The 24,803-nt window shown below is 41.1% G+C and overlaps 1 protein-coding gene across 1 annotated transcript in view; it reads left to right on the top strand.

Moving 5' to 3' along the window:
- MYO3B (myosin IIIB) overlaps positions 1-24,803 on the top strand; it is a 502,779-nt gene that overhangs the window by 360,932 nt on the left and 117,044 nt on the right. The window contains exons 31-32 of the mRNA XM_010377618.2: positions 21,919-21,979; positions 22,910-23,006. Of these exons, the coding sequence (XP_010375920.2) occupies positions 21,919-21,979; positions 22,910-23,006 (158 nt within the window). The remainder of the gene's footprint in view (positions 1-21,918; positions 21,980-22,909; positions 23,007-24,803) is intronic.

The raw sequence follows: 24,803 nt of genomic DNA, 5'->3' as shown, positions 1-24,803 counted from the left end.
TTGCATATGATTGGCCAGAATTTGCAGTGGTGGTTCTGCAGGAAAGCTGCAAAGGAGGTTGAGAGATTAGGCAAAGAAAAAAGGAAGAGGGAAGCAACCAGCAAAGTCTGCCTCAAGAGTCCTGGAGAAACAGCGATGGGAGCAGACAGGTACCAGGAAAAGATGAAGGGAAGGCAAAATCAGAGGGAAGAGTTCATAAGGAAGATCCATACATGTCAAGAAATATTGCTGCAAATAAGAACTGCAGGGAAGTGTTGAGATCATTCAGATTTATTGTTAACATTTATTGCTATGCCAGTTTTTTTTTCTCTACATGTTATCTCATGTAATTCTCACACCGGCCTTCTGGGTTGGTGTTACTCACTCTATATTACAGATGAACCTGGGGAAAGCTAAGGCAAATAGCTCATAAACATTATCTCAGAGACCAGTGCTGGATTGGTTTCAGATCTACCTGCACCTGCCCCCCATCAGCTAGTTGGGGAATCACAGGGTTATGCAGGGTCACACAGAGAATAAATGGTGGGTCTGGGTTTTGAATTCAGATCTTCTATCTCCAACAGTAATAACCGCTAACATTTGGTATTCATTAGCAACTTCCTGGGCACTGTGCGAAGTGGTTTTGTTTTTGTTTTTTGAGATGGAGTTTCACTCTGTTGCCCAGGCTGGAGTGAAATAGCGGGATCTCAGCTCACTGCAACCTCCACCCTCTGGGTTCAAGTGATTCTCCTGCCTCAGCCTCCCTAGTAGCTGGGATTACAGGTGTGTGCCACAACACCTGGCTAATTTTTGTGTTTTTAGTGGAGATGGGGTTTCACCATGTTGGCTAGGCTGATCTCGAACTCCAGGCATCTAGGGATCCATCCCCCTCAGCCTCCCAAAGTGCTGGGATTATAGGCGTGAGCCACTGTGCCTGGCCTGTGCTAAGTGTTTTACATGCATTATCCTATTCAACCTTATGGGAAAGGTACAGATTTTATAATCTCTGACATTGAGAGATTACAAGTAATTTGCCAATGTTACTTAATCAGTAAAGTGACAGAATCGGGATTTGAACATGGGCCTTCTGACCAGAGCACGCATTTTTTAACTGGTACATTCTACTGCTTCTCATGGCTCCAGGCTCCAAATAATTAGTCCAGGACTTTTTCTCTCTACCCACGTTGTCTCTGTACCTGTCATTGTTTAAATCTGAAATCACCACCCACTGAGAAATACATCCTGATTGTTTTAACTGTCACCCTGTGATTGATGAAGAAAATTCCAGCACCCAGTTCTTGGGAGAAAGCCTCATGGGAAAGGTGCTCCCATCTGTGCATGATGGGACAGGGTCAACTTGGCTGGAGAGAAGGAAACCTCAGGTTGAAAGTAGAAGTGAGTGGTTGGGGTGATGCTTCTCTGCTTCACTTCCTATGTGAGCCTGTAACTGTGTACAGTGAGTGACAGAATGGAAATAGTCTTTTATGTTGTGGGGCTTTGTTCCCATGATGGTAATCCCCCATTTTAATGCTGATAAATACAATGGTGAGGATTATGCCCCTTAATTTAATTTGGCCTGCTCTCACAAGGCTTTTATGTGACATTCTTTAGCACAGCTAGCCTGTTGTTGTGTAAAAGGAACCCATATGAAGGAGGCAGGAGATTGATAATGCTGGTGCAAGTGTTTTCACAAGATGGCTTGAACACACCCCCAGTGAAGCTGCTTCGTTGTGGGCCCTTCAATGAGGATTCAGACTCAGAGGGATGGGAACCTCCATGACTCAGGCAGCTCGAGGAGAACGGGCAGCTCGCAAGGGGAAAACGAGTGCATATTTCTCCCGTGTGTCATCCTTGCGGCTCTGGGGCTTGGAGCCAATTGGGCTGACCTCAGAATCGATGAGCCAGAGAAACAGCCTCCCAGTCAGCGGGGCCGACTGTGGGCCAGATTTTCATGTGGGCTGTGAAGTAGAGATTGCCACTTATCTTGACAAACATTGTATGTGAGGGGTCATTGCAGAAATACATGGCAGTTCTAAGACTGTTGAACAGAACAAATCCTCCGGCAAATTTCCTACCACTGTGGTCAAGTTAGTGCACTAACACATTGGAGGACCCCATATGAAACCAGAGGGAAAATGGCAGCATGACGTAGGAGTGGTGGTAGGAATAGTAGCCTTCTTTGATCAAGTGCTTAAGATGTGGTAGATACTGTATGTATTATCTCATCTGAGTAGAAAAATGATGAGCTTTGGTGACAGACCTGGGTTTGAATCCTAGTTCAACTACTTAACAAGCTATGAGACATTGGACAAGTTCCTTCCTGTCTCTGAACCTCAGTATCCTAGACTGCAAAAAGGGAATAATTGGGAGGACTGGAGATCATCAAAGCAAAGGAACTAGCACAGTTCTAGACATGTGATGAATACTCAATAAGGGATTATGGCAAGCTGTTGTTGGTCGTGGTGATAGAAGTAGTAGCAATAATAGTAGTAATATTAGTATGAAAAAGTTTTCTATAAAGTTAAACTCATATGAAGGGTCAAGACTTTGACTTAGCTCTAGAATCATAGACAAATAAGCATTGAGGTTTCCATCACCTTAGAAACTGAACAATGCTCACTCTCTGCTTTAACTTTAGAAACAAATTTTGTTTTCTTGTATTCCTGGCTCTTATCTCAGGTGTGAAACTGAGGTTGACTTTGGGTTCAGAAGTCACCCTTACCAACATTGCCAGCATGGCATTATCATACCCTCAAATAATAACTTTCAGAGCTTAGTTGATGTTAGGGCTTTCTTAGACTTTCTAGATTTTTAAAATATTAATTGGTCACATGTATTTTCAAAACCTTTTTGAAGGCAGAAACCTTATAACCAGCTGAAAAAAGCTTCAAGGAAAAATCTGTTTTGAGTTATATTTTTCCTTGGGGACTTGCTTCTGGCCATATATAAATATTTATCTGAACTATTTCAACAAACCCTAAATCATCAGTGATCCTTATGCAAAGAATCCTTTTAGAAGATTTCTGTATGTCAAGAATGCCAGCAGTCTCTTTCTAAGAACAGATTCCAGGGACCAGAGGCCTCTTTTAAAATAGTTGGAACTGTTTGGTGGTTTTCAACATGTCCTGTTTTCATATTCTGTATACCTGTTCATGCTATTCCATCTGAATAGAATTCTCTTGCCAGTCCTGTCTTTACCTGTTGATGTTTTACTCATCCTTCAAGGTCTCATTCATGTGGCAAGCAGACAAGGGCAAGAGAAGAGCATCCCAGGCAGGAGAAACAGAGTGGTCCATAGCCAGAGGCAGGGTATGCAGGAGCCACTCTTGGGAAAGTGAAAGGTCCAGTGAGAAGAAGGCGAAGGGTGGGATGGGGGTGGTATGAGGCAGGAAGAACTATTACAGGGAATAAGGCACCAAGATATGGGAGGTCTTCAAAAGTACACAAAATGTTTTGTTGTTCTATAGGTCAAAAGATGTAAACCCATAGCGTTTGGGGAGAATATAGTCTACAGACATGTTTTGTTTGGCCTGAGTATTTTTGAATTTTTAAAATTAGATTCTAACACATAAAAATAGAAAGATTTCATGTAATTTGAACTTCTGATAGCTCTTGAAAAACCTGAGTATCTGGCAGCAATCTGCTGGAAGTGAGCAGGAGCTGTCTTTTACAGATCCCTACTCACCCGCCTGCGTAATTCATGGCTTCGCCTGCCAGCATCTGAGTTTGATTCCTGCCCGCTGTGTGCAGGGCACCATCTAGGTAGAGGAAACAATTCAGCTTCAGACCCGGGAGCCAAACTGCCTCTGTTCTGGCCCAGGTTTGTGTCCAACAACCTCAATGACCTTGGGCAAGTGTGTTTCTAATAATGGTACTTACCTCATGTGGCCATTGTGAGAATAAACCATAGAAAACGTTTAGATGACTACCTAGTATGTAGTTAAGTGGACAAAAATGTTAGCTCTTATTACTGTATCCGACATGAGATAATAAACTTTAGGGCTGAACCTGTTGCTCATTTCTGTAGCACTCACAGAATCTAGAATTTTGAATCTTTGGCCATAACTGGCATGAGATGAAATAATTGATGAATGGATAAATGAGTATGTGCTCCTTGAGTTTTTATTTCTGTGAGGTCCAAAGCTAAATTTAATTACTTTGTTCTCTAGAAATGCTTCCTATTTACCTTGAGTTTGATTGGAGCATCCTAGTTAGTTGTTGATAAAGGAGATAGCTTTCTCAAAAAGTCAAAAATGCTAATTAAACAAGTGAAGGGAGATTCCATTAACACCGTGTCATTGTTCTGTGATGCATCTACCTTCCTAACTCAAAAATAAATTCCAAGTTTGGGAAGATGTTTATGTGTTCTCTTTGGGAAGCTCACTTATTGGCTGGTAGCTGTCTGTGGTTAATATCTCAAATTGAAGGTCAGTTGCTAGAAACTAGGACATGGTGAACTTCAGCAGATATGATGTTAGAATGCATGTTTGACCTGGGGTTTCTTATATCCCATGATCCACACTTCAAGGAAATTTTTTTTTTTTTTTGAGACAGAGTCTCACTTTGTTGCCAGACTGGAGTGCAGTGGCGCGATCTCAGCTCACTGCAACCTCTGCCTCCCAGGTTCAACCAATTCTCCTGCCTCAGCCTCCTGAGTAGCTGGGGCTATAGCTGTGCACCACCATGGTCAGCTAATTTTTGTATTTTTAGTAGAGATGGAGTTTCACCATGTTGGCCAGGATAGTCTCAATCTCTTGACCTCAAGTGATCCACCCGCCTCAGCCTCTCAAAGTGCTGGGATTGTGTGCACGAGCCACTGTGCCCTGCCTCAAGGCAAATACTTTCATGCCCAGTGCATCAGACGACGATGGAGAGTTTGGCATAGGAACCAATTTTCAGTTTTTTAACATTTCTTCTATATAGCTGAAGTCACATTATCATCCCCATCAAGGCCTTCAACGTGATCGCCTGTGAACATGAACTTTTATATTTTCATTAACCTATCCCTAAACATACTTGCTGTCAACAGTGTTGCTCTACAAAGTTGACTAGCAAGGTTGGGCTCACGTGCTCTCTGGAAAACTTGAACATTTTCAAACCCATTTTAGTTTAGTTTGAATAAACTTCATCTAAAACTGAATCATATATTCAAGATTCCAAAAAATTGCTGTTGAAGTTCTCCTAATAGCTCTCTTCTTTCTAATAAAAAGTCAAATTTTTAGTATGATATTTTTAGTATGATAATACCTCTATTTTTTCTAAAGAAATCTCAATCTCTCACACATGGACACAAAGAGGGGAGCAACAGACACTGGAACCTACTTGAGGGTGGAGGTCGGGAGGAGGCGGAGGAGCAGAGAAAATGATTATTGGGTATTAAGCTTAGTACCTGGGTGATAGAATAATCTGTACAACAAACCCCCGTGACACAAGTTTACCTGTATAACAAACTGGAGCGTGTACTCCTGGACCTAAAATAAAAGTTAAAAAAAAGAGAAGAAATTTCGATCTCCCTTAGATCTCTCCTTTCCTTCCTTCCCTTCTGTCCTTCTTCTCTCCCTTCCTTCCTTCTTCCTTTTCTTTCTTTCTTCTTTGTCTCTCTCCTTATATTACTTATATCTACATCTCTGAAGTTCTGTTTTCTAATCCAAAAGACAATTTCAAATAATGAGAAAATCTGATAAGATCCCTAACCATTTCTCCATCCCTCATCCCCTTCCTGTATTACCCATAGAAATTCAGCACATTGCTACTACCTACATTGTATCCTCATCAAGACCTTTATTACATTTAGGCTCAGAATGAGTTTCTGCCCAAAAGACCTTTACGTATTAGGCCTATTTTGAAAAGTTTGAGAAAAGAAAATGGACTCAAGTGGAAAATGTTACAGGAAACAAAATGTTGTAAAAATGAAATTTATGTAAGAGTGCTTCATTATCAACACATAGAGAAACCTAGATTATAATCCTGCAGGTTGAAAGAAGAGTAACTTTTTACATTTTCACAATTTTATTAACTTCACTTTCTTCACTGGATTACAAGGAAAACATAGTAGTGTTTCAGTTCCAAGTATATTTTGTGAATTAAATAGCAGCTTGTTCCTCACTATAAAACACAAATATGCCAATATATTTTCCACTAGCATCGCCCTGGTCACTTTAAATTAAGAAGAAACGAGTAAGTATTTGCCATTAAAAGCTGTTACCAGAAGTAATGCCACAACATCTCTGTGTGCATCTTAGTAACTTCTCAGACTTATCTCCTTAATGAGTAGACAAAATAGGAGGAGGGTTGAATTTGTTCTTTTTATCTGAATGGCGTAGGTGGGGAAGACAGAGAGCAATAGAGAGCTCTTGTGAAACAGAGCTCTAGCAACTGCTGTGCTTGGGAAATTAGATAATAAACAGTCCTGATACCAAAATTCTAATGGCCTAAGATCAACACAGTCTGGAGACGCAGGTGGGAGTGGCCTTCCTCACTCTGATCCAGACCCTCCCGGGAGAGCTCTTTGTGTCAACAAGAACAGCCAGCGCTCCTGGCCAGCTCCCAGGACTCAGAGTGGGGCTATCATTTTTGTTTGCTTTGCAAATATCTTAATGGGAAGTGGTTCAACACCACCTATGGGTTAATCTGAGGGGTTCTGCTTGGCAGCTGTTAGCTCTGAGAACCACATGGCCGCTCTCGGGTGCAGGGAGTCAGGCTAGCTGTTAACTACCCAGCGCCAGGTTGAGGCATGGTCTTTGCTTATTGGATTTACTGACTGGCAGGAAGCACCTTGTTGACTTTTATTTTTAGTTTGTTCCTCCTGGGAGAGCAAGGATGTTATTCTCAGATCCAACTGTGCTTTTCTCTCCAAGGGAGGGCAGTTGTTTAAATTATTTTACTAGCATGAAGCATCCTTTCACCTAAGCTCATTTTCAGAATCTGAAACTTCATTTTAAAAGTGGTGGTGTAGTGAAGGTGGAAGGGGCATTGTTGCCAGAAGAAAGATTTAGTATATTAGCCTGAAGGGAGGGCAAACAGCGGAAGCCACAGCCTTGTCTTCACCTGGGTTCTAAAGAATTGCATAAATAGTGAATTTCTCTGCTCTAGTGTTCCCTTAGTCCTCTCCCCCTCCCTCTCCTCCACCCCAACATGGCTTTCATTGTCTTCTCTTGACCCACAGGAATGTTTCCCTGGGAGTCACAACCAAGTCATGCCTTTCTGGATCTGTGTCTGCTGACATTGACCCAGATGATCTCTTTCTTTATGCTTTCCTCACTGGATTGCAGGCAGAGTAGGATGGTTTCCACAAAGCAGGTTAGGGAAGTACCTGAAGTGATGACAGACATGTAGACAGTTTCCAAATGCCCCATTTGTAAAAATGCAAAAAGTTCAGATTTCTCTGTAGGTCCTGGAACAAGTGTCTAGCTACCCTCAGGAATAGTGTAACCCTGCTTTTAAAGTCTTATTCTTTCCTGGGGGTTTCCCACACCTACTTGTAGGATTGTCTTGTGGTTGACAACAAGGGCCCTAGAGTCCACTAGACCTGCTACTACAGGGTTAGAACTTTATAAACCCACTTATTTTCTCAAGGCTTCAGTTTCCTCATCTTTAAATGGAAGATCAAATAGCACAATATCTACCTCACCAAGCCATGAAAGTTAAATGAGGTAGCATATACAAAGTATGTAGTATCTCATCTGATGTATAAAAAGCACTCCCAAATCGTCATGATTAGACGAGTTGTTGTTATCTCTGAGGCATCCACTTTAAGTCATCCTTAGTATTATGCATTTTTTTCTAAAGTGCTCATTTTGAAGTCTGTTACTCCCAACCCTTTAAAATCATCCAGTGCCAAACTATATGACTATATGAGTATCAAAGTAAATGATGACTAAAGAGTATAATCCATTGAATAAAATAAGGTATCATGAGTCCACATGGATGGATGGATGGATAAATGGATGGAGGGAAGGAAGGAAGGAAGGGAAGAGGCTGAGCTCTTCCTTACAGTAAAATATGAAATAATAAAGGTAGATGAAATTAAGAAAACAGAAAATCATCATTTGGCAACTACAAAAATAATAATTGTTTCAGGCAATAATTACGAATGGATGCCAACACTACTATGTGAAAGTTTGAGGAGTAATAAGCTATTTGCATAGTCTCAGAGTAAATCCCCATAAGAAACTTATTAATTACAAAAGGACAGTGAAGAAATCTGACAGAAACCACCTTAACCAAGTGATGAAAGTTAGCATCACCAATAACTGAACAAACTGACAGTATGTGCTTCCTGATATGATGCATTGAGAAGAAGACAACATAACTTTTGTGAATTTCTTGCCAAATGTGCATAACCTGAATTTAATCATGAGGAAACAGCAGACAAGTCCAAACAAAGGGAGCCTTTACAAAATGACCGGCCTACCAGCCTGTAGGTTCCAAAATGAAACATGACAGAAGACTAAGAAACTATTCCAGGCCGGGCGCGGTGGCTCAAGCCTGTAATCCCAGCACTTTGGGAGGCCGAGACGGGCGGATCACGAGGTCAGGAGATCGAGACCATCCTGGCTAACACGGTGAAACCCCGTCTCTACTAAAAAATACAAAAAACTAGCCGGGCAACGAGGCGGGCGCCTGTAGTCCCAACTACTCGGGAGGCTGAGACAGGAGAATGGCGTGAACCCGGGAGGCGGAGCTTGCAGTGAGCTGAGAGCCGGCCACTGCACTCCAGCCTTGGTGGCAGAGCAAGACAAAAAAAAAAAAAAGAAAATGCCCTTCCTTTTAAAAACACACACACTGAATTATTTAGGGATAAAAGAGTATCAAGTAGGCTGAGCACAGTGGCTCATGCCTGTAATCCCAGCACTTTGGGAGGCCAAGGTGGGCGGATCACCTGGGGTCGGGAGTTCGAGACCAGCCTGACCAACATGGTGAAACCCCATCTCTACTAAAACTACAAAAAAATTAGTTGGGCATCGTGGCGGGTGCCTGTAATCCCAGCTACTCGGGAGGCTGAGGCAGGAGAATCACTCGAACCTGGGAGGTGGAGGTTGTGGTAAGCTAAGATTGCGCCGTTGCACTCCAGCATGGGCAAGAAGAGTGAAACTGTTTCAAAATTTTGAGTCTCACTCTGTCGCCCAGGCTGGAGTGCAGTGGCGGGATCTCAGCTCACTGCAAGCTCCGCCTCCTGGGTTCACGCCATTCTTCTGACTCAGCTGGGACTACAAGGGACTGCCACCTTGCCCGGCTAGTTTTTTGTATTTTTTGGTAGAGACGGGGTTACACCGTGTTAGCCAGGATGGTCTCGATCTCCTGACCTCGTGATCCACCCGTCTCGGCCTCCCAAAGTGCTGGGATTACAGGCTTGAGCCACCGCGCCCGGCCGTGAAACTCTGTTTCAAAAAAAAAAAAAAAAAAGTATCAGGTTTGCAACTGACTCTCAAATGGTTCAGAAAAAAATTATGCATGTGTGTGTATCTATGTATCAGTACAGAGAGAGAGAGAGAGGACAAAGCAAATTTGTAAGTCTGTTGAGGAATACATAGGATTCCTTATACTATTCTTGCATCTTTTATATTAATATGATTAAATCAGAATAAAAAGTTGCAATAAAAAAACAAGTCAATGCCACTTCTTGCCCTTTAGACAGGGCAGTTCATCAGCCACTTTTTCTTTAGACTCCTGATCCCTCTCCATTCACACCTAAAAGTCTATTCCACGTCACCATTGCCCTGCTTAGTGATGGTCCTCAAGCTTCTCTGCTGTGACATTGCTGACTAGTCACCACCGTTTAGGCTTTTCGTTTGTAAAAGTTTCTGAAAATGTCCTTCCCTTCTCTTACGCCCCCTCCCTCACCTGTCCTTGGGCCCCATCATTTAGTGTCATGTGCGTCATGCATTTCATTTCAGCACTTCTTACTTCTCCTTCCCTGAACTAAGTACTGCTTTCAGAATTAACAGAGGAAAACTGGGTTAAATATTATCTTTTGTGGGGGTGGGCAGGGGTAGTGCAGTGGTGAAAAGAACATCCCCCAGTTACAGCATGAAAAGGGTATAATAAATGGTCTCTGAAGTTTCCTTTTTCTCCACAAGTCTATGCCTTGGCCTAATTCAATCTTAAAGTGCTAGAGCTGTAGCTCAAAAGTAGCTTAACCCACAAGTTACCTTAAGACCCCACCCAGAGGAAAAGTGCAGATTCTAGAAAGGCAGCCACACAGATACCTCATCATTATTATTCTCCCTTGAAGTTTCCATGTTTACGGATTTGTCTTTCAGACGTGCAAAATCATAAACAATAAGTAACCACATTATTAAGTATATGTTTTATTTCTAACTTCTGACTATATATGCATCTCTAATTATTTTAAAATCTTGTCTTGTGTTTTTATTTTGTTCTGCCCAGGAGAACAAATGTAATCATTTTTTCCTTAGCTCAGGCAAGAGTTTTTATTTATATTTTGCTGATGAAGAAGTGGAGAGGTGATTTGCCCAAGTTAGAGTTGCCATATTTGGCAAATAAAAATGCAAGATACCCACTTAGATTTGAATTTTCCATAAACAACAAATAATCTTTTTTGTATGAGTATGTCCCAATAAGTATTTGAAAATACTTACACTAAATCATTACAAACACACCTTGTTTTATTCCCTTTTGCTTCGTTACACTTCACAGATACTGTGTTTTTTATGAACTGAAGGTTTGTCCCACGCTGTGTTAAGCAAGTCTCTTTGTGCCGTTTTTCCACCAGCATGTGCTTACTTCATATCTCTGTGTCAGAATTTTTTAGTCATATTTTGAAATTAAGGTAAGTACATCTTTTAGACATAAGGCTATTGCACATTTAATAGATAATAGTGTAAAAATAACTTTATATGCACTGGGAAACCAAAAAATGTGTGTGACTCACTTTATTGCGATATTTGCTTTATTGAAGAAGTTTAGAACAAAACCCACAGTATCTCTAAGATATGTTTGTTGTTAGTCTGGAGTTCAAATTCAACTGGGTGTCCTGTTTTTTGTTTCTTTGTTTGTTTGTTTGTTGAGACAGGACCTTACTCTGTCACCCAGGCTGGAGTGCAATGGCATGATCTTGGCTTACTGTAACCTCAACCTTCTGGGCTTAAGTGATCCTGCCATTTTAGCCACCTAAGTAGCTGGGACTACAGATGTGCACCAACACGCCTGAATAAATTTTTTTGTAGAAACAAGGTCTCACTATGTTGCCCAGGTTGGCCTTAAACTTTTGAGCGTAAGCACTCCTCTCATCGTGGCCTCCCAAAGTGCTAGGAGTACAGGCATGAGCCACCACACCCAGCTAGGTGTCCTGTATTTTATCTGGCAACTCCAGTTCAAGTGTTTTAGAACTAATGTATCATGAATATGTATGCATATAGCCTGACTGTATATCATGAAATATATTGCTAAATCTACCAAATGTTTCTAGCATTCCTCTGACCTCTACATGCCATGACATAGTGTTTTTTGCCCATTAAGGGCTTTTGAAACCATATTCAGGGATATCAGTTCCTACTTATTTATTAAGGTCTTTATTCAAATGTCACTTTCTGTAGCCATTCAATCTAAAATTGCAGACCCTGCCTCCAATACTTTCTATCCCCCTTCCCTGCTTTAATTGTCCTCTTTGGCACTTACTCGTATTTAATATGCTACATAGTTACTTTTTTTGTTTCAGTTTGTGTCTGCCACTTGAATGTAGGTTCATGAGCAGAGGATTGTTGGATCTCCTCTGCTGTATCCCCAATACTTACACAATAGTAGGAGACAAATTTAAAGGTGTTCAGTAAAGACTTGGGAGCTGAATGACTGATGTCTGGGAGCCTATAGAAGACCTTATATTGCACATGTCATACACATTGTTCTTATGCAAAATCTCAAGGAGACTTGCCACCAGATGAGAGCCTTCAGTGTGGTAAGATGTGTATAATCTTAGTAATAGTCCATAGACGCAAGACAAATAGAAAATCAGGCCGGGGGTTATACCTCCAGGTATCACTGGGCTTCATTTAATCTGCCTTCCAGCAAATTGTCTAGAACTGAGTGTTAGTAGCCCAAGGTATCATTCATTAAGATCCTTACTAGAATTGTGTGACTATCTGGAAGAGTCCAGTAACAAAATGCTGCTGAGGCTGAGAGGATGGGCTCCAGTTCAGCCAGATCAGGATTTGTATCTGGTTATGACCTAGGTTACTCAAATAGCCCAAGCGTGGGTTTCCTGGTCTGCGAATTGGGAACACTGGGGGACTTATGCTGCTAGCACTGGCATGGGTTGAAATGGATAGTCCAGCCAAGTCCTCAGCACAGTGCCTGACAGAAAAGAAGCTGCTTCCATCACCATCACCCAGGCCACACCACAAATTCCACCTGAGCCCGCATAAAGCTCAGCTGTTCTTTTTTTTTTTTTTTTTTTTTTTTTTTGAGACGGAGTCTCGCTCTGTCGCCCAGGCTGGAGTGCGGAGGCCGGATCTCTGCTCACTGCAAGCTCCGCCTCCCGGGTTCACGCCATTCTCCTGCCTCAGCCGCCCCAGTAGCAGGGACTACAGGCGCCCGCCATCTCGCCTGGCTAGTTTTTTTGTATTTTTTTTTTTTTTTTAATAGAGACGGGGTTTCACCATGTTCGCCAGGATGGTCTCGATCTCCTGACCTCGTGATCCGCCCGTCTCGGCCTCCCAAAGTGCTGGGATTACAGGCTTGAGCCACCGCGCCTAGCAGCTCAGCTGTTGCAGCCATGCTGTGGCCCTCGGCCCATGGCTCTGCATCCCTTCAGATCACAGTGCCCCTCTCCACTACTACATCTTTTGTTTTATCCCTGAACTTCCTCTCAGCTCCCTTGGTTGCTGACAAAGAACTGAAATAAGCTTTATGGGCAGCTGTCAGTTGAGTGTTCTTTTTTCCAATAAAGCAAGCATTCTCAGCAGAAGGAAGAAAAGCCTTCTGCTCCTACCTTAGACTTTTACACAGTGACAGCTGCCTGCAGTAAAGTAGTGAAGGAGGGAAAAGAAAATAAATGAGAATGCAAGGACTGGCAAATTAAGACTGTATGGGCTCACGGTTGGGGAAAAGCAATGAGGCAAACAAATATGATCACATTTAAAGGGCTCAGTGGGATTTGAGAAATTAGCATAAGTGCATAAATCTAACTACTGCTAACTTAGAGCAATGACATTATGAGACAGTCATCAGCCTTTTTGAGCCCTTCTGATGAATTTGTCCTTGAGTCATGTTCTAAAACTTAAAATAATTGTGTGTTTTAGAGGAAACAAATATCCATATATTTAGATGTAACTTGCATATTCAACTCATTCAGTAATGATTGGGGTGGGATGCAGTGCATGCATTCAGAATTGTTCTAAAAGTTACTGGGCATCCAAACCTAATGAGAAAAAAGTAATACAAAAGCTGTGAAGCTTATTGCTTCTTGTTTCCCTTGTTTTCCTGCAATAATGGTGATCTTATTTTGTACTGTTACTGTTTCTCCTTTCCTATGCTCTTTGTATTTCCTTCATACCACACATTAAAGCCCAGGAATAATGTTTTTCCTCTTTAGAAATCAAGAAATATCAATTAAAAGAATAACGAGGCATACTTTGCAGAGATAAGCAAAGATTTAAAAGACAGATTATTCCCAGCGCTGGCAATGTGACAGGAAATGGGCCCTTTCATACTTTTTGTGGATAGGAGTGTTAATTTTTGTTGCTTTTTAGAGAACTTGATGACATAATTTCAAAACTTTAAAATAGAAAAAAAAGTTTCTCACCCTTTGACCTGACAGCTTTATATATAAGATTTATCCTAGGGGGATAACTGGATGAGCACTCCTAACTCTGGCACCAAATATTGAATGATCCATTGCTTATAATGTGAAAAATTTATAAACAACTATCCAAGCATAAGAGATCAGTTAAATCTTGATAATCACCCAATAGAATACTATATAGCTATAAATATGATACATGTACCTGTGCATGTATGTGTGTTATATACAAATATGTGGAAAGATGCTCATAATGATAAAAGGTAGGTTAAAATGACAAATATGATGAGCTTTTTTTTTTTTTTTTTTTTTTGAGGTGGCCGGATCTTGGCTCACTGCAAGCTCCGCCTCCCAGGTTTATGCCATTCTCCTGCCTCAGCCTCCCGAGTAGCTGGGACTACAGGCGCCTGCCACCTCGCCCGGCTAGTTTTTTGTATTTTTTAGTAGAGACGGGGTTTCACTGTGTTAGCCAGGATGGTCTCAATCTCCTGACCTTGTGATCCGCCCGTCTCGGCCTCCCAAAGTGCTGGGATTGCAGGCTTGAGCCACCGCGCCCGGCCTATTTTCTTCTCATAGAATATCTGTATTTTATACAGTACAACAATAAATATGTATTATTTTTAATCATACAAAATAATTTTTGATCAGAAAAATGGGAGAAAGAGCAACATTTTGCCATCAGTTCTTTTAGTCATTTACTTTGGGTGAAAGGCAGATATTACTACATTTTCATTGATTAGTGACTGGTGAATATTCAGACAACTTGGGAATTTGGAGCATTTTCATCAGCTAAAAAATAAAATACAAAGCTAATGAGCACAGCAATACCTAGAGCTCTGATATCTCAAAAGTCAAGTGGCTTGTGGTACTTGCTCTGGTTTGCTGTCCTCCCTTGGAAAATTTTATACAGGATGCTTTCAGTAGGTGATTTGCAGACACTTTTAGATGGTCAGAAAGTAGCACCAGACAAATCAGTTGCAAATCAATTTTCAGTGTGGTTATGCTCAATATATTGTGTAAATACAGCAGGCAGCCTCCAATTCTTCCTAGAGTGGAAGTAAATGGGGGAGTTGATGCAGGAAAGGCTTTTCAGAGGAGCTGACACCTGTGCTAAAGGGTGAGAATGCAATGACCAGGTGAACAAGAGAAGAGGGAACATTCAAAAGCATGAAAATCAGAATACAGCCCTTGGAGATTTTGTAGGTACTTGACAAAAGCTTATTTGTGGTGGTGGTGCTGGCAGTGAATAGGAAACAAAAGTGTTCTATAAATCCTAGCTTTCTGGTTTTTGTAATAAAATGTGCATTAATTTACACATTTTGGGGTGCCTTTTAACTTAACCCACAATGACACACAATAATGCAATAGATAGTTTGTATTTTTCTTAAGACATTTGTTACCTTCCAATCCTCTGTGTCTTCGAAGCTATTTAAATAACTACATAAAGTAAGAAAAAAATGCAATAATACCCAACTGACGCAAATCAGGGAAGGAGTGATACACAGTGACAATGTTGGGGGATTAATATCTGGGTGTTCTTCCGCATTTATACCCTTAGTCTTTGGAATGTTCAAATTCCATATAAAAACTAAGTAAGAATGCTTGAGTTGCCAGTTGGGGTTCAAGACTATGCCAAGTTCATATGAAAATCCTGTTGGCACTTAAGTCAGCACTGCATCATTAATAATGGACAGTGTCCTCTTCTCTGATGTCATTCCTTAAATGTCTTAATATACCTTCATAATCTGAATTTACTAAAACCGTTTCTGAAGATGTGTATGCTTTCTATTATCTCGTATGGTAATAACTTCCATAAAGGAGGTTATATGACTTGTTTATCTGAAACCTGCCTCTCTCAAGATTCTTGGGGGCCCTACTGTTTAAAAGTGTCCTGGTCTCGGCCAGGCGCGGTGGCTCACGCCTGTAATCCCAGCACTTTGGGAGGCTGAGGCGGGTGGATCACAAGGTCAGGCATTAGAGACCAGCCTGGCCAACATAGTGAAACCCCGTCTCTACTAAAAATACAAAAAATTAGCCAGGCATGATGGTGGGCACTTGTAATCCCAGCTACTTGGGAGACTGAGGCAGGAGAATTGCTTGAACCTGGAGGGCGGATGTTGCAGTGAGCTGAGATCGTGCCACTGCACTCCAGCCTGGGTGACAGTGTGATACTCTGTCTCAAAAAAAAAAAAAAAAAGTATCCTGGTCTCAGGAGGCTGAGATATGAGGATCACCTGAGCCTGAGAAGTTGAGGCTGCAGTGAGCCATGATCTCACCACTGTACTCCATCCTGAGTGACAGCGTTAGACCCTGTCTCAAAAATAGGAATAATTCTGGTCTGATCATATCTTCTGCAGAGTGGTTTTACTACTGCTTCTTGGGAATAAGAAATTGGCCTTCTCTTATTAGGAGCTCTTTGATTTTTTTTTTTGGTGGGGAAGCTGGAGTGCAGTGGCACAATCACAGCTCACTGCAGCCTCGACCTCCCAGGCCCAGATGATCCTCCCACCCCACCCCAGCTTCCTGAGTAGCTGGGACTACAAGGGCATGCCACCCTGTCTGGCTAGTTTTTGTATTTTTCGTAGAGACAGGGTTTCACCATCTTCCCCAGGCTGATCTCTAACTCTTGGATTCAAGGAATCTTCCGGCCTCAGCCTCCCAAAGTGTTGGGATTATAGGCCTGAGTCACCACGCCGCCCAGCCAAGAGCTCTTTGGTTTTCGTTCAAAGTTATCAAAGAAGTAGAAACAAATTACTTGGTTATGCTCATTAGCCTTTCTTTTGGGGCTACCAAATGAGACACAAATTTACCAGGAGAAATTCTCTGAAATTTGGAGACAATGGGAAGCTAACAAAAATCAACCAATGTTGAATTTGCTATTTTGAAATTGGAGTATGCTTTCAAGTGTGAACAAATAAATGGATTTCTCAGTTTATCTCCAAGCTGTTCTAACTTAAAATTTATAAAAGATAATCTTGAAAGCTTTATCAAAATTAATAAAAAGTACACAAAGAAACTAAGTAAAGTTTAGAAAATGGGGAATCTGAGGGGAGCCAGTGTGTCTCAACGCCTATCCAACCAAAAAGGTACTGATTCTAACCCTAAAATAGAAAAAGGCCAGTTACTAGACAAGCTTGACTGATCAGATACATCCTCAAAGACCACCCTGCTTATTTTGCTTTAATTGTAACATGTAATTTAGTCTCCAGAGTGTATCAGCCAACCAGTGAGAGGAAAAGTATAGTCCGGATCATACCGTTCATTGTAAAATCACACTGGTATATTCTACATTTCAAATATGACTCTTTTGAGGTTGGTTATTGCAACTCAGCTCTCCCCAAAATCATCATCCCTCAATGAACTGACAAATTGAATTTTGGAGCCTGTGAAGCTGAGGCCCAGTCCCTGGACCACGGTGACTTCACCTAGTGCCACCAGCACAGCGTGACCGAGCCAGCTGGCCGCATGGATCTCTGCTGCAGAAGAAGGGAGATGCTGAGTATTCTCAGCAGCCAGCTACTCAGGAGCCAGCCTTCACCTTACCCCTCATCCGCTCACACTGGGATGCAGGTTTAAGAAGAGGGAATTAGATGTGAGTTTTGTCTGGGGGCCTTTTCAGGACAGATGCCCAGCAGAAGGGTTCTCAACGGTGACTGAGAGTTTCCATCTCCCCTAGAACCCACAGTTCAGTGAACTGACTTCAGTGGAGCAGTTGAGCCCCGGAGGCAATCTGTTTGAGACTTCAGTTATGCTTCCAAGAGGCCAACGGAGCCCTAGAAATATGTGATGAATTATACAAAGAGGGACAACTACTTTCTATTCACCACACTTTTGATAGCCATATTCACTGCTTCTGCCCATTTAGCTTATGATTTCCAACAGAGGTTGAGGATGGTGTTGTTAAAAAATTTCCTATGGATTCAGAAAACAATATCACTTCATAAATGAATTAATTCCTTGATATCATCTGATACCAATACATAGTCAAATTTTCCCAATTATTCTAAGAATGTCCTTTGCACATGTTTATCCAGGCCAGGATCCAATCTAGAATGTTACAGTGCATCGAGTCGTTTTTTCACCTAAATCTCTTTTGATATAGAATAGTCACTTTTTTCATAACACCGACTTTTTGAGAGGATCGAGCCATAAAATGGGATTATCTCATAAAATAGCTCACCTTCTGTATTTAGCTGCTTGCTTCCTGTGGTCTTATCCAGCTTGTCCGCCATGCCCTGTGTTTTGTGTAGACTGTAAGTTAGATCCAAGGACTTAATCCGATTTAAGTTAAATGTTTTTGACCAAAAGGAAAAAATACATCCTGAGTGATATCACATATGTCATGTTGCCTCATATTATAAGACAATGTTGTCGTGGCATTAGTAGTGTTAAAATTGAGCACTGCATTAAAATAGTGACCTTCTGATTTCTCCAGTGTACATTGCTCCTCTTGTGAAATGAAAGAAAGTGGTAAATCACCAGTATGGCGGTACTTTGGCGCCATATGAATGTCCTGTTCCCTATTAACTGTTTGTCTAATGATTTTATCAGCAATTAATGTTTTTTGTTTGTTTGTTTGTTTGAGATAGAGTCTTACTCCGGCTGCCCAGGCTGGATGGAGTACAGTGGTGTGATCTTGGCTCATTGCAGCCTCGACCTCCAGGGCTCAGGCGATGCTTCCACCTCAGCCTCCTGAGTAGCTGGGACTACAGGTGCACATCACTATGGCCCAGCTAGATTTTTGTATTTTTAGTAGAGACAGGGTTTCGCCATGTTGCCCAGGCTAGTTTCCAACTCCTGTACTCAAACAGTCCACCTGCCTCAACCTCTCAAAGTGCTAGGATGCCAAGTGTAAGACACCACACCCAGCAACAATTGATAATTTTGGCCTGATAATTTCTCTCTGGCATCGCCTTTTCCATAGTCAGTATACCATAGTCTTATGGTATACTGCTTACCAGTTATGATTTGAAGCGAATCACTGGCTTCTTGATGCTTAACTCCTTTATCTGTAAAAATAGGTTATTTTAGGAAGCAGGGGCAGGAAGATCGCTTGAGGCCAGGGGTTCGAGACCAGCCTGGGCAACATAGTGAGACCTCATCTCTCCAAATAATAAAAAATTAGCCAGGTGTGGTGGTAGCACATGCCTGTAGTCCCATCTACTTTGAAGTCTGCGGTGGGAGGATCACTTGAGCCCAGGAGTTCGAGGCTACAATGAGCCATGATCATGTTACTAAACTCTAACCTGGGCAACAGAATGTGATTCTATCTCAAAAAACAAACAAACAAACAAAAACCAAAAAGAACCAATCCACGTTGCTGTCAGCAGTATGTAACATGCTTTGCTTGGTGCCTGGTGGTCTGTATCCATGCAATAAGCATTGGCTTTTTGTTTCTTTCTTTTTAAAAAATATTTTAAAAATTCAATTAAATAGAGACAGGGTCTTGCTATATAGCCCAGGCTAATCTTGAACTCCTGGGCTCAAGCAGTTCTCCTACCTGCCCCTCCCCAGTAACTGGGATTGTAAGCTTGAGTCACGGCTTTTTGTTATTATTGTGCTTTTCCTTATTTTGGTAATGATGGATTGCAGAGCATTATCCAGTCTCATATCCCTGAGGCAAAAAACAAAAAACAAAAAAACTCTATAAAGGAGTTGAGGAAGTTAGATTTTTAAAGAAAACTGGCTTGTACCATTTTCTTAAAAGCAAGATGTGTTCTAAGAATCAGTAGTGTGCCTCAACATGCTACAGAGGAGAAGGGTCCATTGTTAAAATAATGTCTAGGAAATGTCTCCCATTCTTTTCCTTTCTTGAAGTCTCATTGAATATATTATTAAATTAAAGTTTCCAGAAAGCCTCTCAGGAAAGAAACCTAGGCTAATTTTGTAGGCTAATCTAGTATTTTCTAATTTATTTGCCTGTAGACACTACTCCTTGACCTCTGCCGCTGACTTTTCTTAAGCACACACAAACATTACATCGAGCTGCCTTGGATTCTTCCAAAGGCTTGAATGAAGAGGGAATCAAACAGAGAAGCTGATTCCCTGTGGAGAGTTGGGAGGTGTCTACCAATGACTTTGGATTCTGAAAAGCCACACAAGCTAGAGGAGTTGTCAAGAGGTTCATTTTTTGAGGGGTCAGTAAAGGCATCAATTGGAGGCCTGGCAGTAATTCAACAGCTAAACTCTCTTTCTTAGACTTTCTCCTAGAGGATCTTAGAATCCACCCATCCTATAGGTGTGTTACAGCTACTGGGACTTGCCTAGGCCAGACGGGAGTGAGTCCTTTGGGCCAATGCTTAGATACTGAAGGGTATAGAATATATTGTGGTTCAGAGGAAGAGCAGAGGATTTGGAGTCAGACAAACATGGGTAAATGCCTTCGTTCTACCAGGTATTTACCATGATACCTGGGAAAAATCTCTTAACCTCTCTGAACCTCTTTCTTCATCCATATAATAGATACAATTAAAGTACTTAGACCAAATTGTTGTGAAGCTTTCTTAAATACTTAAAAGCATTTTTTAAAATGAAGTAGTATAGAAATGATAGTTAATTTAATTTTAATAGTAAGAGTATTCTTACTACATGGCCCCACATTTTGTGGATTGACTAATCATTGTTTTATTTATTCAAATGGTTAATATTTATTGAGCATTTACTATGTACCGGGCACTGGGTAGGTACTTACATAGAGCGTGAACTAGAGCAGATCCAGTCCCTGACTTCATGTAGCTTACATTCCATTGTGGGAGACATATGATAAGCAAATATACACACAAATAAATATAGAATTATAGTCCCCTCCTTCCAGGTACTGATGTGATAATTTTTAAATGGGAATATTGCTTATAATATATATTTTTAAGGTAATATCCACAAATAAATATATGGAAATGAATTTGTCAAGTAAAGAATAAGATTAATAATAAAAAATTGTTAGAGACCTTAGGAATAATTTATCTCAATCTCCTCATTTTATAGATGAGGAAAACTAGGACCAGGAATACTATAGAAACTTACCCAAAGTCACATGTTGTGTCATGCATGTCACATGTGTGCATGTGTGTGACGCAGGGGTCAGAACACAGATTTCCCTTCTTTACTCAGTGCTTTCCATCTGCTGGTTCCATCTGAAAGGCATTATGAGGGGCTCCTATTTTATCTGTGTGTTATAAGCACACTCTTATACAACATGTTCTGATTATAAAAAATCGGGGACCCAGACCAACTGATTTTTCCAAACTTTGTTCCATGAAGGATTACAATTTTACTAGATGTTAATAGGTTATCACTTTAAGCTTCTTGGTCAAATTACTTTTGGATACCCTGCATCCCCCCTGGATCTTTACTATAGAGATCCATAAATGTATATTGTAATTTTAAAAGATTATTCCTGCAGTAAGGAAACCTTTTAAACTATGCCCAACCTAACATTCCCCAAACTTACTTGATTACAGAATCCATTTTAAATTCTGTAGCCATGAATGTGATTCATGTGCTGTGCAGGAAGTGTAGCCTTAGCATCCATTTAGTTGGCTTCTTGGTAAAGATTATGGAAGCCCATTAGAGCTCACTAAACCAAAGCCAATCACTCAACTTTAAAAGGAGCAGTTTCTTGGATCTTAGGAATTCAGGCAGACTGTGAATGTGTGTAACATGTAGGAGCAACACCTAGTAGGACTCATTTTCTTTTTTTTTTTTTTTTTTTTTTTTTTTTTTTTTTTTTTTGAGACGGAGTCTTGCTCTGCCACCAAGGCTGGAGTGCAGTGGCCGGCTCTCAGCTCACTGCAAGCTCCGCCTCCCGGGTTCACGCCATTCTCCTGTCTCAGCCTCCCGAGTAGTTGGGACTACAGGCGCCCGCCTCGTCGCCCGGCTAGTTTTTTGTATTTTTTAGTAGAGACGGGGTTTCACCGTGTTAGCCAGGATGGTCTCGATCTCCTGACCTTGTGATCCGCCCGTCTCGGCCTCCCAAAGTGCTGGGATTACAGGCTTGAGCCACCGCGCCCGGCCAGGACTCATTTTCTTAAGGTGACCATGTCCTTTTAACCACGGACTGAAATGGGAAACCATGGAAGCATAAAGAGTATGTTTTGATACATCTTTGACACAATCCTCTTTAAGTTTTGCTATTATTATTTTCAAGTCTTTTGAAATTATTATTATTGTTATCTTTTCAGGCATTCACAAGCCCGGAGTTCTCCAAAAGGGTGCGATATCTTCGCAGGACATGCAAACAAGGTAGCTGGATATCATGATTCCAAAGTAACTGTGTGTCATTCCTTCAGACTCATTCAAGTTCATAGGCATGAAGCTTGTCTGTGGCTGCTTGGTTGGGCCATCCAAATTTGAAACTGTTAGTGATATTTTGAAGTCTTTGAGACAAAAGCCGAGCTTGCTAAAGAACTTTGGTTCAGTAGAGAGACAGGGAGGTACAGTGGAGAGAGAATCAAAAGCCTGGAAATTTGCTGCTGAGAATAAACGTTAGCTGCTCCCTGAGGTGATTTGTCTGTGCACTCCACTCTCTACAGATGTTAGAGCCTCTTTTTGAGTAAGGACCCGAGGTTCTTTGGTAGCACTTTGATATCCTGCTCGAATTCAATATGTGAAATAGAGGCGTCTCTCTGTGACTTGGAGCCCACAGCAGGCTTTGAAGTCTGATCCAATTTTTGCTGCCTACTATTTGATGTTGAAAGGATGAAATGAAGAAAATGTACAGTTTTTTGCCAGTAACTCTGCTGAGCATATGTAAGATTAAAAAAACAAAATCCTTTGGATGATGTACTTAGAAATGTTAAGCAGATTAATACCTTCCTATAGGTTTTATTTTTTCTTTCTTAGAGATAAAAAATAAGTATAGGTGAAAATCAGCACATAGCTGTTTTATATTCTGGACTATAATTAATTTAACAGGAAGCTAGGTTGACTCGTTCTGAGGAAGAAATAAATGAATGAAGCAAAAGATGTTGAGACTTGGCTTTTAATTGCCCCGAGGAGAGGACCTCCATTCAATTCTATGCAAGACAGGAGCAACTTACAAATGACTCCAATATACGCAGCCTCTTGCTTTTAGTCAGGGTTAAGTGCCCCTTCGTTAAATAGAAGCCATGTCCTTAAGGCTGTTTCATCAGAGGATAATAATAATATTTCTCTTACTGGGTGTTTCCGAAGCACTCGATTTCTGGGACTGATTTGCTGTCTTCTCGGATATGCCATCCTGCTCCAGATCACCAAGGACTGAGTCTCTGGGGAGCCCCTCAAAAACCTGGTAAGAAGAACATTTTGAATTGCATGCTGCTTCTACCATTTGCTTGTTTGCGTACTTTGGGCAGGACTCATTTAGATAGTAATATGACCAAATGTTGGCAAAAACTTTTGGGAAGCCATACATGCTGGATGTAAAACTTGTATTAAAGGTAGCAGTTTACCATGTACCCATGTCATTTAAGATAATGAATATCAAAGTCCATGCTTTTCCATTTACTTAACCTTAAACTAGGAAACTGTTCTAAAATTTCATTTTATTAAAGGGAAGATAAACAGCTGACCAGCTTTTAGTGGAGCAGATCATGCAGGGTCGAAATCTAGGAGTTGCTAAAGAATATGGATTTAGAAAGTAGTTCTGCCCTTTTGGCAACATGGCCATTCTTTGAGCAAGAAGACAGACATGCCTTTAGGAAACAACTATTTCTGGCTCATTTTCTAAATTTCTTGCTACAAAATATAGTAAAAGTCAGTTTCAGGTTTGCATGCAGCTATAACCAGTGCTTCTGGAAGATAAAATAGAAACATAATTGTAAGAAATATTTACAAGCTAGAAGATACTAAGGACTACGTGAACCTTTCCAAGAAAAGAAATGCTCCTGATGTTACACTTAATGTCAACCTCATCTATTTTTCTGAAATAGAAAGTAATTTCTCAGATCTCTTCAGTTTTCTTCTTAGCCTGTTTATCAGTGACAAAGTAGCACAGTATAAAGTGGGAAATGCATAATAAATGTGTTATGACTTCAGTCAGTCTATATGGATCTTAAACTTTTGGAGAGAGACAAGAGGATGAGTCCATTGTAGCAGAACCTTTTAAATGGATGTGTAGTAAATGATAAACCTGACAAAGGAAATATTTTCCTCATAGCCAGACAGTATTCAGGAATAAGGTCACAATGAAGTGGGGGTAAAAGTAGTACAAAAAAAGAGGAGAGAATTTAGGGGAAAAACAGTATAATGGAGCAAAATTCATTATGCAAGAATTTGGTTGGTACTTTTCTTTTTTTTTTTTTTTTTTTTTTTTTTTTTTTTTTTTTTTTTTTTTTTTTGAGACGGAGTCTTGCTCTGCCGCCCAGGCTGGAGTGCAGTGGCCAGCTCTCAGCTCACTGCAAGCTCCGCCTCCCGGGTTCACGCCATTCTCCTGCCTCAGCCTCCCGAGTAGCTGGGACTACAGGCGCCCGCCTCGTCGCCCGGCTAGTTTTTTGTATTTTTTTAGTAGAGACGGGGTTTCGCCGTATTAGCCAGGATGGTCTCGATCTCCTGACCTCGTGATCCGCCCGTCTCGGCCTCCCAAAGTGCTGGGATTACAGGCTTGAGCCACCGCGCCCGGCCGGTTGGTACTTTTCTCTATCCAAACAGATAGTCTCTATATTTTAATTGGAGTGTTTAGAGCATTTATATTTAATGTGATTATTGATATGTTTTGGTTTAAATCTATCATCTTGCTATTTATTTTCCATTTGTCCTATCTAGTTTTTGTTCTCTCTTGGTATTCTATTTTTAAATAGATGTAATTCCTAAAAAGAAAAATTTTAAGTATGGTTGAATAGCTAAACCATACTGGCAGGTTCTGGCATCAGACCTGCCTGGATTCAAATCTCTGGTCTTGTGTGTGTGTGTGTGTGTGTGTGTGTGTGTGTGTGTGTGTGTGTGTGTGTGTTTTCTCTCTTTTTTTTTTTTTTTTTTTGAGATGGAGTCTAGCTCTGTCACCTAGGCTGGAGTGCAATAGCGCAATCTCTGCTCAGTGCAAGCTCCGCCTCCCAGGTTCACACCATTCTGCCTCAGCCTCCCAAATAGC

This window comes from Rhinopithecus roxellana, chromosome 14 (assembly GCF_007565055.1).
Source record: "Rhinopithecus roxellana isolate Shanxi Qingling chromosome 14, ASM756505v1, whole genome shotgun sequence".
In the NCBI taxonomy this organism is placed as follows: Eukaryota; Metazoa; Chordata; class Mammalia; order Primates; family Cercopithecidae; genus Rhinopithecus; species Rhinopithecus roxellana.
This window is presented reverse-complemented; position numbering and strand designations above follow the sequence as displayed.